The sequence below is a fragment of the Salvelinus namaycush genome, chromosome 32 (genome assembly GCF_016432855.1).
Source record: "Salvelinus namaycush isolate Seneca chromosome 32, SaNama_1.0, whole genome shotgun sequence".
NCBI lineage: Eukaryota > Metazoa > Chordata > Actinopteri > Salmoniformes > Salmonidae > Salvelinus > Salvelinus namaycush.
The window spans coordinates 32,325,827-32,342,031 of record NC_052338.1 but is presented as its reverse complement, the minus strand read 5'-3'; the positions used below and the strand labels follow the sequence as shown (position 1 = coordinate 32,342,031).

The 16,205-nt window shown below is 49.5% G+C and overlaps 1 protein-coding gene across 1 annotated transcript in view; it reads left to right on the top strand.

Annotated features, from left to right (window-relative positions):
• Window positions 1-16,205, top strand: part of LOC120027096 (protein 4.1-like) — a 91,203-nt gene that overhangs the window by 15,621 nt on the left and 59,377 nt on the right. Inside the window, exons 7-9 of the mRNA XM_038971935.1 lie at window positions 963-1,115; window positions 1,304-1,401; window positions 2,396-2,571. Coding sequence (XP_038827863.1) covers window positions 963-1,115; window positions 1,304-1,401; window positions 2,396-2,571 — 427 coding nt within the window. The remainder of the gene's footprint in view (window positions 1-962; window positions 1,116-1,303; window positions 1,402-2,395; window positions 2,572-16,205) is intronic.

The window sequence follows — 16,205 nt, the reverse complement described above, 5'->3', positions numbered from 1 at the left end:
CCTATATTCTCCCTCCATTGATGAAGATGCGTTGGTAGGAGACTAGGAGTACATGTGTTTTAGACCAGAAAGTCCCTCAGTGTCCTCCTGTCTGTCCACCGGAGTCCAGTTATATCACATCTGGGTAGAGCAGGTCTGATGATGATAACAAGGATACGGATTGCGTCCAAATTGGCACCCTATTTCCTTCATAGTGAATCATTTTTGACCAGGGCCCCTTCAAAAGTAGTTCACTATATAGTGCTTCTACATCTGCATTGCTTGCTGTTTATGTTGTGTTTTTCTAGGCAGGGTTTCTGTATAAGCACTTTGTGACATCTGCCGATGTAAAAAAAAAAAAAAAAAAAGGGCTTTATAAATACATTTGATTTGATTTGATATAGGCTGCCATCTGGGACTCAGTCATGGTGTTTTACGTAGTTGGCGGTTATAACACCCACTCACCTCCTGCCTGCTGCAGTGTAGCCTACGTCACCTGTGGAGTCAGTGTTCGTGTCTGTTCCCCCCCCCCCAAAAAACAGAGTAACGCGTGCCTCTGTCAGACCACCGTTTTAATAGCAGAAATGAGGTCAATCTGTTTGCATCAAAACCAGGGATTTAAATAAAATATGGAAGTCATTATCCTGCCCCCCAGTGGTGGGTTGGTGTCATTGCATTAAAATGCAGTCAATGTAAAGTCAATGGTATACTGTAAATCTGTGAGCAATCATGACAATGTTGGTTCCAGCAGTCTTGCAGTAGAAGAGTTTTACACTCTCTCTCAATCTTTCTCCTCTCTCTCTCCCTCCCTCTCCTCCACCCCCCCTCCTCTCTCTCAATCTTTCTCCTCCACCCCCCCCTCCCTCTCCTCCACCCCCCCTCCTTTCTCCCTCTCCTCCCCCCTCCCTCCCTCCCTCCCTCCCTCCTCTCTCCCTCTCCTCCCTCCCTCTCCACCACCCCCCCCTCACCTCACCTCTCTCCAGGATCTAGATGGAGTGGACATCATGCTGGGTGTGTGTTCTGGGGGTTTGATGGTCTACAAGGACAAGCTGAGGATCAACCGGTTCCCCTGGCCCAAAGTCCTCAAGGTCTCCTACAAACGCAGCAGCTTCTTCATCAAGATACGCCCCTCAGAGGTCAACTTTATTTCTGTGTTTGTTTTGTTTGCGTGTGTGTTTTTGACCCCCGAGAGGCCTCCTCTCCCAGGAGTCAGATACACAGTACCTCTCGAATACATCAAAGTGACTAGTTACATGTCAAATCAATAGGTTTGTGGCTGTAGTGCCCTGCTAAAATGAGGGTGTTCCCCCTGCTCTTCCATCAGCTGGAGCATTACGAAAGCGCCATCGGTTTCAGACTGCCAAACTACAAGGCCTCCAAGAAGCTGTGGAAAGTGTGTGTGGAGCATCACACCTTCTTCAGGTAAGAGAACACACTGTTGAAACTCCCTGTGACGGGTTCAATCATTCTCACATTACTATTGTATTGAATGAAAAAGGGTCATAGATACATTATTACAGTAGTAATACATTGCTACTATGGCTATATATTCCTGTAGTTTTATGTCGTTTAGTTACTCGCACTGACTGTAGTATGGGGGTTGTGTTACCACCCTTAGTGAATGAACTGACTGTAGTATGGGGGTTGTGTTACCACCCTTAGTGAATGAACTGACTAGTATGGGGGTTGTGTTACCACCCTTAGTGAATGAACTGACTGTAGTATGGGGGTTGTGTTACCTACCTTAGTGAATGAACTGACTGTAGTATGGGGGTTGTGTTACCTACCTTAGTGAATGAACTGACTGTAGTATGGGGGTTGTGTTACCACCCTTAGTGAATGAACTGACTATGTCGATCTGGATAAAATTATATGGATAATAGTTTGCTATAATCATAGTCAAAATGTTCCTCTGTCTTCATTTCCAGGTTGACCTCTACTGAGGTGGCTATCGCTCACAGGAAGTTATATATTATAGTTATAGATATTTATATAAATGTTCCTCTGTCTTCATTTCCAGGTTGACCTCTACTGAGGTGGCTATCGCTCACAGGAAGTGACATATTATAGTTATAGATATTTATTTAAATGTTCCTCTGTCTGTCTCCATGTTCAGACTGACCTCTACTGCGGTGGCTATCACTCCCAGGAAGTTACATATTATAGTTATATAGTTATAGATATTTATTTAAATGTTCCTCTGTCTCCATGTTCAGACTGACCTCTACTGAGGTGGCTACCACTCCCAGGAAGTTACATATTATAGTTATATAGTTATAGATATTTATTTAAATGTTCCTCTGTCTCCATGTTCAGACTGACCTCTACTGAGGTGGCTATCACTCCCAGGAAGTTACATATTATAGTTATATAGTTATAGATATTTATTTAAATGTTCCTCTGTCTCCATGTTCAGACTGACCTCTACTGAGGTGGCTACCACTCCCAGGAAGTTCCTAGTGCTGGGTTCTAAGTTCCGCTACAGTGGGCGGACCCAGGCCCAGACCCGCCAGGCCAGCTCTATGATTGACAGGCCAGCCCCCCTATTCCAACGCTCGGCCAGCAAGAGGAACTCACGCAGCATGGACGAAGGTTTGTTGAATGGGACTGTGTTCTTGCGGTGGGGAGGGGGGGGAAGGGTTAGTGCTTGTGTGTGTCTGAAGTCTGTGTGGTGTGTGTCAGAGAGAGAGAGAGAGAGAGAGAGGGAGAGAGAGGACCATATCAACCCCTACCTCTGTAGTAACATTACCTTCAGGACCATGTCAACCCCCCACCTCTGTCTTTACATTACCTTCAAGACCATGTTAACCACCACCTCTGTAGTAACATTACCTTCAGGACCACGTCAACCCCCCACCTCTGTAGTAACATTACCTTCAGGACCACGTCAACCCCCCACCTCTGTCTTTACATTACCTTCAGGACCATGTCAACCCCCCACCTCTGTAGTAACATTACCTTCAGGACCACGTCAACCCCCCACCTCTGTCTTTACATTACCTGCAGGACCATATCAACCTCCCACCTCTGTAGTAACATTACCTTCAGGACCATGTCAGCCCCCCACCTCTGTCTTTACATTACCTTCAGGACCATATCAACCCCCCACCTCTGTCTTTACATTACCTTCAGGACCATATCAACCCCTACCTCTGTAGTAACATTACCTTCAGGACCACGTCAACCCCCCACCTCTGTCTTTACATTACCTTCAGAACCATATCAACCCCCCACCTCTGTAGTAACATTACCTTCAGGACCATGTCAGCCCCCCACCTCTGTAGTAACATTACCTTCAGGACCATGTCAGCCCCCCACCTCTGTCTTTACATTACCTTCAGGACCACGTCAACCCCCCACCTCTGTCTTTACATTACCTTCAGGACCATGTCAACCCCCCACCTCGGTCTTTACATTACCTTCAGGACCATGTCAACCCCCCACCTCTGTCTTTACATTACCTTCAGGACCACGTCAACCCCCCACCTCTGTCTTTACATTACCTTCAGAACCATATCAACCCCCCACCTCTGTAGTAACATTACCTTCAGAACCATATCAACCCCCCACCTCTGTAGTAACATTACCTTCAGGACCATATCAACCCCCCACCTCTGTCTTTACATTACCTTCAGGACCACATCAACCCCCCACCTCTGTAGTAACATTACCTTCAGGACCATGTCAACCCCCCACCTCTGTAGTAACATTACCTTCAGGACCATGTCAACCCCCCACCTCTGTCTTTACATTACCTTCAGGACCACATCAACCCCCCACCTCTGTAGTAACATTACCTTCAGGACCATGTCAACCCCCCACCTCTGTCTTTACATTACCTTCAGGACCATGTCAACCCCCCACCTCTGTCTTTACATTACCTTCAGGACCACGTCAACCCCCCACCTCTGTCTTTACATTACCTTCAGGACCATGTCAACCCCCCACCTCGGTCTTTACATTACCTTCAGGACCATGTCAACCCCCCACCTCTGTCTTTACATTACCTTCAGGACCACGTCAACCACCACCTCTGTCTTTACATTACCTTCAGGACCACGTCAACCCCCCACCTCTGTCTTAACATTACCTTCAGGACCATGTCAACCCCCCACCTCTGTCTTTACATTACCTTCAGGACCACGTCAACCCCCCACCTCTGTCTTTACATTACCTTCAGAACCATATCAACCCCCCACCTCTGTAGTAACATTACCTTCAGGACCATGTCAACCCCCCACCTCTGTAGTAACATTACCTTCAGGACCATGTCAACCCCCCACCTCTGTCTTTACATTACCTTCAGGACCATGTCAACCCCCCACCTCTGTCTTTACATTACCTTCAGGACCATATCAACCACCACCTCTGTCTTTACATTACCTTCAGGACCACGTCAACCCCCCACCTCTGTCTTAACATTACCTTCAGGACCATGTCAACCCCCCACCTCTGTCTTTACATTACCTTCAGGACCACGTCAACCCCCCACCTCTGTCTTAACATTACCTTCAGGACCATGTCAACCCCCCACCTCTGTCTTTACATTACCTTCAGGACCATGTCAACCACCACCTCTGTCTTTACATTACCTTCAGGACCATGTCAACCCCCACCTCTGTAGTAACATTATCTTCATGTACAGTGACTGTACTTACCCACTCCAGGGTTTATTTACCATCTCTACACTGGCCTCTTCTCAACTGCTAAGAGGTGCTAGCTAAGTCCTCCTCTCCTCCTCTCTCCTCCTCTCCTTCTCGTCATCATCCTCTCGACCTTCTCATCTGGGACACACTCTCCGTTATGTAACCGCTCCAGATGTAACATCTGTTTTTTATTGCGACTGACAACGTACGGAAGGCAGGGCACAAGCCACTGATTAATTGTAACCCACACAAAACAGATCTCTTAGTCCCTGTGGGCTCTGGCAGCCCCATCTGCCACCTAACTGCTTCTGCTACCACTCTCACACTGTCTCTCTGTCTCAACACTAAACCCCTAACCCTGACCAGCCAGTCAGTACAGCACAGGTTGGCTGTAGATAATGTATTCAGCTAATGTACAGTACCTAACCTGAATAACTGTGAGGATGAACTGAAGAGACGTCAGTGTCTGTCTATGTGCTGCACTTCCTCCTGTCATACTAGACTCAGTCTACGACGCTCCACGCTGATCTACCTGACCTGACCTGACTGGGAGGATGGTTCTTCTACTTACCATGTAGCTGACCTCATAAGGACCTGAGAAGATGTACAGTCACAGTGTCTGTCTGCTGAACGTTTCTCTGTTGTAGTGTAGTAAGCGGCTCTCCGACGACGCTCCACACTGGTCTACCTGACCTGACCTGACTGGGAGGATGGTTCTTCTACTTACCATGTAGCTGACCTCAGGACCTGAGAAGGACCTGAGAAGATGTACAGTCACAGTGTCTGTCTGCTGAACGTTTCTCTGTCGTAGTGTAGTAAGCGGCTCTCCGACGACGCTCCACACTGGTCTACCTGACCTGACCTGACTGGGAGGATGGTTCTTCTACTTACCATGTAGCTGACCTCAGGACCTGAGAAGGACCTGAGAAGATGTACAGTCACAGTGTCTGTCTGCTGAACGTTTCTCTGTCGTAGTGTAGTAAGCGGCTCTCCGACGATTTCACGACTTCCGCCGAAGTCGGCCCTTCTCCTTGTTCGGGTGGTGTTCGGCGGTCGACGTCACCGGCTTTCTAGTCACCATCGATCCATTTTTCAGTTTCGTTTTGTTTTGTCTGTATTATACACACCTGGTTTCAATTCCCCCATCATGTTCCCTATTTAACCCTCTGGCTTTCATTTCTGTTTTGTCCGTGATTGTTTGTGCGTTAGGTGTTGTAGTTGATACGTGTATGTATCTGTTTATTTTCCATTTGTGGAATTGTGCATTTATTTTGAGTAAAACACTGTGGTTTCGCTCAACACCTGTGTCCTGCGTTTGACTCCGATACTTCTCCGCACACAACCCTGACAGAATCACGGACCTAACTTCAAATGGAGTCAGCAGGCGCAGCCAGCCCTTCTCTCCCAGTAGAGGAGCAGGTTCAACAGCACGCGACTATGTTGCATAGTTTAGGGACAGCCATGGATCGCGTGCTGCAAACTATGGAAAGATGGGAGAGAGGAGGTCTCCCGGTAAATCATAACCCAGCACCCACACCCGCACCTCAACCTACACCACCATCCATCCCTCCACCGGTCGGAACCAGTGGAATTCGGCTCTCGCTCCCGGGAGCGTATGACGGAACAGCAGCCGGGTGTCAGGGTTTCCTCCTACAGCTGGAGCTATACCTGGCATCTGTTCATCCGTTCCCTTCGGGACACGAGAAGGTGGGCGCTCTCATCTCCTGTCTGACTGGTAAAGCCCTGGAGTGGGCCAACGCCATCTGGGGAAGAGAGGGATCTACCCTGGATAATTATGATGACTTCTCTCGCCGCTTCCGGGCAGTCTTTGACCATCCACCTGAAGGGAGAGCGGCGGGAGAGCGATTGTTCCATCTCAGGCAGGGGATGAGGAGCGCTCAAGATTTCGCTTTGGACTTCCGTACTCTGGCCGCTGGTGCGGGATGGAATGAGCGGGCCCTGATCGACCACTACAGGTGTAGTCTACGAGAGGACGTTCGTAGGGAGCTAGCCTGCAGGGACACCACTCTCAACCTGGACCAGCTGGTGGATTTATCTATCCGGCTGGATAACCTGTTGGCCTCCCGCGGGCGTCTAGATCGGGGTCCGCCCATTCCATTACCCAGCTCCTTGGATCCAACCCCTATGGAGTTGGGAGGGGCTGCTAGGAGGGAGACCGGAGGGGGAACCACTCCATGTACCAACTGTGGACGCAGAGGGCACACTGCTGTCCGGTGCTGGGGTGTTTCTCCTGGGAGTCGAGGTAGCAGGCGGAGCACTGGTGGGTCGTCTCAGGTGAGTAGGCACATAACTCACCCAGAGCCTTCTGTTGCACTCATGTGGTTATCTATAGAATTTCCTGGGTTTTCCCCACATTCCCAGCATAAGGCGCTAGTAGATTCAGGCGCAGCTGGGAACTTTATTGACCGCTCTTTGGCTCATAGCTTAGGGATCCCTATTATTCCGGTTGATGTTCCCTTCCCTGTACATGCCTTAGATAGTCGTCCTTTGGGGTCGGGGCTGGTTGGGGAGGTCACAGTGCCCATCGCTATGAGAACGCAGGGGGATCACGAGGAGAGAATTAGTCTCTTCTTGATCGACTCTCCTGCGTTTCCTGTTGTGTTGGGTCTTCCCTGGTTGGCCTCTCATGATCCGATTATTTCGTGGCAACAGAGGGCTCTCAAGGGATGGTCCTGTCAGTGTTCAGGGAGGTGTGTAGGTGTTTCCTTAGGTGCCACTACGGTGGAAAGTCCAAACCAGGTTTCCAACATGCACATTCCTCCCGAATATGCCGATTTGGCACTCGCCTTCTGTAAGAAGAAGGCGACTCAATTACCACCCCATCGACCGGGGGATTGTGTGATAGATCTCTTGGTAGACGCTACACTTCCCAGGAGTCACGTGTATCCCCTGTCACAGGAGGAGACGGTGGCTATGGAGACATATGTCACCGAATCTCTGGGACAGGGATACATTCGGCCTTCCATCTCACCTGTCTCCTCGAGTTTCTTTTTTGTGAAGAAGAAGGATGGAGGTTTGCGCCCGTGCATTGATTATCGCGGATTAAATAAGATCACGGTAAAATACAGTTACCCGCTACCACTCATAGCCAGTATGACCGAGTCATTACACGGGGCGCGCTTCTTCACAAAATTGGACCTCAGGAGCGCTTACAACCTGGTGCGTATCAAGGGGGGAGATGAGTGGAAGACAGCATTTAGCACCACTTCTGGGCATTATGAGTACCTCGTCATGCCGTACGGGTTAATGAATGCTCCATCAGTCTTCCAATCCTTTGTGGATGAGATCTTTAGGGACCTGCACGGTCAGGGTGTAGTGGTGTATATAGATGACATTCTAATATATTCCGCTACACGCGCCGAGCATGTGTCCCTAGTGCGCAGGGTGCTTGGTCGACTGTTGGAGCATGACCTGTACGTCAAGGCTGAGAAATGTCTGTTCTTCCAACAGTCCATCTCCTTCCTAGGGTACCGCTTTTCAGCGTCAGGGGTAGAGATGGAGAATGACCGCATTTCAGCCGTGCGTAATTGGCCGACTCCAACCACGGTAAAGGAAGTGCAGCGGTTTTTAGGGTTTGCCAACTACTACCGGAGATTTATCCGGGGTTTTGGTCAGGTAGCGGCTCCCATTACCTCACTGCTGAAGGGAGGACCGGTGCGACTGCAGTGGACAGCTGGAGCGGACAGGGCGTTTGGTCACCTGAAGGCTCTGTTTACCTCAGCTCCCGTGCTGGCTCATCCTGATCCTTCCTTAGCATTCATAGTTGAGGTGGACGCGTCCGAGGCGGGGATAGGGGCTGTGCTGTCTCAGCGCTCGGGTACGCCACTAAAACTCCGCCCCTGTGCATTCTTTTCGAAGAAGCTCAGCCCGGCGGAGCGAAACTATGATGTGGGGGACCGGGAGTTGCTGGCTGTTGTCATGGCTCTGAAAGCGTGGAGACATTGGCTTGAGGGGGCAAGACACCCTTTTCTCATTTGGACTGACCACCGCAATCTGGAGTACATCCGGGCGGCGAGGAGAATGAACCCTCGCCAGGCAAGGTGGGCCATGTTTTTCACCCGTTTTGATTTCACCCTTTCCTACAAACCAGGTTCCCAGAACGTTAAGGCAGACGCACTGTCCCGGCTGTATGATACAGAGGAGAGGTCCTCAGATCCCACTCCCATCATTCCAGCCTCTCGCCTGGTGGCACCGGTGGTATGGGAGGTGGACGCGGACATCGAACGGGCGTCACGTTCAGAGCCCATTCCACCTGACTGTCCAGCTGGGCGTATGTACGTTCCGTTTGATGTCCGCGATCGTTTGATCTGTTGGGCTCATACGTCACCCTCCTCTGGTCATCCTGGTATCGGTCGGACGGTGCGCTGCCTTGCTGGGAAGTACTGGTGGCCCACTTTAGCTAAGGACGTGCGGGTTTATGTGTCCTCCTGTTCGGTATGTGCACAGTGCAAGGCACCTAGACATCTGCCCAGAGGGAAATTACAACCCCTTCCCGTTCCACAGCGACCGTGGTCACACCTATCGGTCGATTTTGTGACGGATCTTCCGCCGTCGCAGGGTAACACCACGATCCTGGTCGTTGTGGATCGGTTTTCTAAGTCCTGCCGTCTCCTTCCTTTGCCCGGTCTCCCTACGGCTCTACAAACTGCGGAGGCTCTGTTCACCCACGTATTCCGGCACTACGGGGTGCCTGAGGATATAGTTTCTGATCGGGGTCCCCAATTTACGTCTAGAGTCTGGAGGGCGTTTATGGAACGCCTGGGGATCTCGGTCAGCCTTACCTCAGGTTTCCACCCCGAGAGTAACGGGCAGGTGGAAAGAGTCAACCAGGATGTGGGTAGGTTTCTGAGGTCCTATTGCCAGGACCGGCCGGGGGAGTGGGCAGCTTACATCCCCTGGGCGGAGATGGCCCAAAACTCCCTCCGCCACTCCTCTACCAACCTATCACCGTTTCAGTGTGTGCTAGGTTACCAGCCGGTCCTGGCACCATGGCATCAGAGCCAGATTGAGGCTCCTGCGGTGGATGAATGGTTTCGGCACTCAGAGGAGACTTGGAACGCTGCCCATGTGCGGTTACAACGGGCCATCAGGAGACAAAAGGCGAGTGCCGACCGCCACCGCAGTGAGGCCCCGGTGTATGCACCGGGGGATCGGGTCTGGCTCTCGACCCGAAACCTACCCCTTCACCTGCCCTGCCGGAAGCTGGGTCCGCGGTTTGTGGGGCCATTTAAAGTCCTGAGGAGACTGAACGAGGTTGGTTATAGGTTACAACTCCCCCCTGATTACCGTATTAATCCCTCGTTCCATGTGTCTCTCCTCAGGCCGGTGGTGGCTGGTCCGCTCCAGCAGTCTGAGGTGCGGGAGGTCCCTCCGCCCCCTCTTGACATCGAGGGGGTCCCGGCGTATATCGTAAGGGCCATCATGGATTCTAGACGTCGGGCGAGGGGCCTTCAGTACCTCGTGGAGTGGGAGGGGTACGGTCCGGAGGAGAGATGCTGGGTACCGGTGGAGGACATTCTAGATCCATCCATGTTACAAGAGTTTCACCGTCTCCACCCGGATCGCCCTGCACCTCGCCCTCCGGGTCGTCCCCGAGGCCGGTGTCGTCGCGCTGCTGGAGCCGCGCGTCAGGGGAGGGGTACTGTCACGACTTCCGCCGAAGTCGGCCCTTCTCCTTGTTCGGGTGGTGTTCGGCGGTCGACGTCACCGGCTTTCTAGTCACCATCGATCCATTTTTCAGTTTCGTTTTGTTTTGTCTGTATTATACACACCTGGTTTCAATTCCCCCATCATGTTCCCTATTTAACCCTCTGGCTTTCATTTCTGTTTTGTCCGTGATTGTTTGTGCGTTAGGTGTTGTAGTTGATACGTGTATGTATCTGTTTATTTTCCATTTGTGGAATTGTGCATTTATTTTGAGTAAAACACTGTGGTTTCGCTCAACACCTGTGTCCTGCGTTTGACTCCAAAATTCTCCGCACACAACCCTGACAGACGATGCTCCACGTACAGTATGTTTCTACCACGTTATCGTTAAGCTTTATTCTAATATATAATAATATATGCCGTTTAGCAGAGGCTTTTAATCCAAATAGACTTTTACGTATGTGTGGTCCCGGGACACGAACCCAGAACCCTGCCGTTACAAGTGTCACGCTCTACCAACTGAGTTACAGAGGACCACAAAGAGATTCCTCATGGACTGTCCCAGTCTTTATTCTACTGCTGTTCCTCTGTCATGTCCAGCCTCTCTCTCTGACTCTCCATGCACAGTATGTTCTCTGCCACGTTCTCTGCCACGTTCTCTGCCACTCTAGAACCAACTAGAGTAGACTAAGTAGAATGGCGTGCCACTCTAGAACCAACTAGAGTAGACTGAGTAGAATGGTGTGCCACTCTAGAACCAACTAGAGTAGACTAAGTAGAATGGCGTGCCACTCTAGAACCAACTAGAGTAGACTGAGTAGAATGGTGTGCCACTCTAGAACCAACTAGAGTAGACTGAGTAGAATGGCGTGCCACTCTAGAACCAACTAGAGTAGACTAAGTAGAATGGCGTGCCACTCTAGAACCAACTAGAGTAGACTGAGTAGAATGGCGTGCCACTCTAGAACCAACTAGAGTAGACTGAGTAGAATGGTGTGCCACTCTAGAACCAACTAGAGTAGACTGAGTAGAATGGTGTGCCACTCTAGAAACAACTAGAGTAGACTGAGTAGAATAGTGTGCCACTCTAGAACCAACTAGAGTAGACTCTGAGTAGAATGGCCTGCCACTCTAGAACCAACTAGAGTAAACTCTGAGTAGAATGGCGTGCCACTCTAGAACCAACTAGAGTAGACTCTGAGTAGAATGGTGTGCCACTCTAGAACCAACTAGAGTAGACTCTGAGTAGAATGGCGTGCCACTCTAGAACCAACTAGAGTAGACTCTGAGTAGAATGGACTGCCACTCTAGAACCAACTAGAGTAGACTCTGAGTAGAATGGCGTGCCACTCTAGAACCAACTAGAGTAGACTCTGAGTAGAATGGACTGCCACTCTAGAACCAACTAGAGTAGACTCTGAGTAGGATGGCCTGCCACTCTAGAACCAACTAGAGTAGACTCTGAGTAGAATGGCGTGCCACTCTAGAACCAACTAGAGTAGACTCTGAGTAGAATGGCGTGCCACTCTAGAACCAACTAGAGTAGACTCTGAGTAGGATGGCCTGCCACTCTAGAACCAACTAGAGTAGACTCTGAGTAGGATGGCCTGCCACTCTAGAACCAACTAGAGTAGACTCTGAGTAGAATGGCGTGCCACTCTAGAACCAACTAGAGTAGACTCTGAGTAGAATGGTGTGCCACTCTAGAACCAACTAGAGTAGACTCTGAGTAGAATGGCGTGCCACTCTAGAACCAACTAGAGTAGACTCTGAGTAGAATGGTGTGCCACTCTAGAACCAACTAGAGTAGACTCTGAGTAGAATGGCGTGCCACTCTAGAACCAACTAGAGTAGACTCTGAGTAGGATGGCCTGCCACTCTAGAACCAACTAGAGTAGACTGAGTAGAATGGTGTGCCACTCTAGAACCAACTAGAGTAGACTGAGTAGAATGGTGTGCCACTCTAGAACCAACTAGAGTAGACTGAGTAGAATGGCGTGCCACTCTAGAACCAACTAGAGTAGACTCTGAGTAGAATGGCCTGCCACTCTAGAACCAACTAGAGTAGACTCTGAGTAGAATGGTGTGCCACTCTAGAACCAACTAGAGTAGACTCTGAGTAGAATGGCGTGCCACTCTAGAACCAACTAGAGTCCAGTGAGCTGAACACAGTGTGATGGACAACCAGTCCAGTGAGCTGAACACAATGTGATGGTCAACCAGTCCAGTGAGCTGAACACAGTGTGATGGTCAACCAGTGAGCAGTGAGCTGAGCACAATGTGATGGTCAACCAGTCCAGTGAGCTGAACACAATGTGATGGTCAACCAGTCCAGTGAGCTGAACACAATGTGATGGTCAACCAGTCCAGTGAGCTGAACACAATGTGATGGTCAACCAGTCCAGTGAGCTGAACACAGTGTGATGGACAACCAGTCCAGCGAGCCGAAGAGTCTGGAACTCGAGCGTATTGTGTGTCTCTGTGTGGCGTCCAGGGAAATTAACTGTATGATCTTCCCCATTTGCACGAGACACTTCAGTAATAGGAAAGGTGTATCGCCTGGTTGCTTTCAGCTACCGTGCTCAGTATTGAAGCCTATTAAAAATAAAACCTCATTTTCTTTTAGTTGCAAGTTTGCAGTCTTTTGGAAAAGCATGCTGTTATGAACATGCATTCTGTTGACTTGGCTCTCAGTAGCCTACCTGTCACTACCGTTCTCAGCATGAAAGCCTGTTCAAAACCTCCTTCTCTGTTAGTTGAGAGTCTGGCTACAATATTTGTCAGCATCTCAGTGATGTGCAGTAGAATCCTGCTGTTCTGAACATGTGTTAGCTTGAGGAGGTTGGTTCTGCAGATGGAAGAGGACTAGAGGAGCTTGTTTATCTATCCTGCTGATCTGAGGACTAGAGGAGCTTGTTTATCCTCCTGATCTGAGGACTAGAGGAGCTTGTTTATCCTGCTGATCTGAGGACTAGAGGAGCTTGTTTATCCTGCTGATCTGAGGACCTGAGGAGCTTGCTTATCCTCCTGATCTGAGGACTTGAGGAGCTTGTTTATCCTCCTGATCTGAGGACTAGAGGAGCTTGTTTATCCTGCTGATCTGAGGACTAGAGGAGCTTGTTTATCCTGCTGATCTGAGGACTTGAGGAGCTTGTTTATCTATCCTGCTGATCTGAGGACTTGAGGAGCTTGTTTATCTATTCTGCTGATCTGAGGACTAGAGGAGCTTGTTTATCCTCCTGATCTGAGGACTAGAGGAGCTTGTTTATCCTGCTGATCTGAGGACTAGAGGAGCTTGTTTATCCTGCTGATCTGAGGACTTGAGGAGCTTGTTTATCTATTCTGCTGATCTGAGGACTTGAGGAGCTTGTTTATCTATTCTGCTGATCTGAGGACTTGAGGAGCCTGTTTATCTATTCTGCTGATCTGAGGACTAGAGGAGCTTGTTTATCCTGCTGATCTGAGGACTTGAGGAGCTTGTTTATCTATTCTCCTGATCTGAGGACTTGAGGAGCTTGTTTATCCTCCTGATCTGAGGACTAGAGGAGCTTGTTTATCCTGCTGATCTGAGGACTTGGGGAGCTTGTTTATCCTCCTGATCTGAGGACTAGAGGAGCTTGTTTATCCTGCTGATCTGAGGACTTGGGGAGCTTGTTTATCCTCCTGATCTGAGGACTAGAGGAGCTTGTTTATCTATTCTCCTGATCTGAGGACTTGAGGAGCTTGTTTATCTATTCTCCTGATCTGAGGACTAGAGGAGCTTGTTTATCCTCCTGATCTGAGGCCTAGAGGAGCTTGTTTATCCTCCTGATCTGAGGACTAGAGGAGCTTGTCCTCAGATCCTCAGACCAACTCACTGGGCTGGTCAGAGGAAGGCCCTAAATATTGTCAAGGACTCCAGCCACCCAAGAGGCTTTTAAACAGCTTCTACCCCCATGCCATAAGACTCCTGAACATCTAGTCAAATGGCTACCCAGACTATTTGCATTGACCCTCCCCTCTCCCCCTTTTTACGCCACTGCTACTCTCTGTTGCCATCTATCTATAGTCACTTTAATAACTCTACCTACATGTACATAGTACCTCAAATAACCGGCGCCCCCGTACATTGACTCTGTATCGGTACCCCCCTGTATATATTGTTATTTTACTGCTGCTCTTTAATTACTTGTTACTTTTATCTCTTATTCTTATCCGTATTTTTTAAAACTGCATTGTTGGTTAGTGGCTCGTAAGTAAGCATTTCACTGTATTGTATTCGGCGCATGTGACAATTTTTTATTTATTTGTTTATCTATCCTCCTGATCTGAGGACTAGAGGAGCTTGTTTATCGACCCTCCTAATCTGCATCTGAACTGTGAATTTCAGGACATTACAAGACAAACTTGCTCTCTCGGCTCTCAGCTCAATATTGCCATCTGCTGGTCGCTGTACCACAGTACAGTGCAATGGATTTTTGTTAAACTACTGTACAGCCCAAAACACAGTCCTTTATTTGTATCTGCTCATGGCCTCAGCTGCTGTCTTCATAATGATAATACATGGGTTTTATATTAGGAGCTTTTCAAGAACCCTAAGACCCATCATCAAGGACCCTAAGACCCATCATCAAGGACCCTAAGACCCATCATCAAGGACCCTAAGACCCATCATTAAGGACCCTAAGACCCATCATCAAGGACCCTAAGACCCATCATCAAGGACCCTAAGACCCATCATCAAGGACCCTAAGACCCATCATCAAGGACCCTAAGACCCATCATCAAGGACCCTACGACCCATCATCAAGGATCCTAAGAAGCTTGTCTTGTCCCATCATCTTTCTTATCTTTAATCACAGCCTTTTTACTGTAATGATGATTAATCTCAACACCTTCAGCAGCTGTTGATGTTCCTGCTGAGGTGGAGGTGGAGGTGATGGGGGCAGAAGGTCTCAGGGAGAGAAGGATGTCTGGTTCGTCCTGTTGGACCCTCACCCCCCCTGCCCCCCTCACCTCCCCCAACTTTCTCCAAATTCATGCTCCAGACCCTGACAGAGCTGTGACTGGTGGACCAACGTGTATCTCGGCTGCAGCAGCAGTGGAGGTCCCTGGGCCGGAGCCTGAGGGAGAGGAGGGAGCGGGTGGAGGCCCAACAGACAGCCCTGGACGCCCCCAGAGGCTGGCCTTGCTGGAGGAGGAAGATCCAGACGATGAGCAGGAGGTAGAGCAGGAGACAGCCACCATCCTGGGGGGATAGGATGAGTAGGCTTGAGGGACCAGGACTGATGGTTTCTTCTGATGGACCACGACCCGCTGCTTGAAATGTCTGCTGAAATATGTGGTTTTGCTTTGGTTATTGAGAAACCCCGAGCACATACAGGAAGAGCAGCTTGAAGGAGAGCCCTCCACCCTGCGCTTACTCACCCAGGGACTGACCTTGTTTTTCAAGAGACAACGCCAGACTTAACAAGCTGCTGTGTTGTGTTTTCAACTCGAAATGTCTGCTGCAATATGTGTCTTTGCTTTGGTTCCTGAGGACAATGTTACATTAATAGCCACAGCAGAGCCTGTGTGCCTGTGTGTGAACTAAATGAAAAATCTATATGACTTCCTGTGGGATCCCGTCAGTCCCAAGACATCCACTGTTCCGTGTGGTAAATGGCAGAAGGCTTAAAATAACTCTACGACGCTACAGCAGAAGAAAAATAATGGTTCTAACTTTTTATAAATTATACTAGTCTTAACTTTCACAAGTGGAAACTTCTCACTGTGAGGATATCATGACCCCCCCCCCCCCTCCGCACGCTTCTCTTATAATAACCACAGCTTGATATTGTCTGTTTCTTCCTCTGAAGGTGCCGTATGGGGCAATTTGTACATGTTTTATGAGGTGTGTGTGTGTGTGTGTGTGTGTGTGTGTGTGTGAGAGTA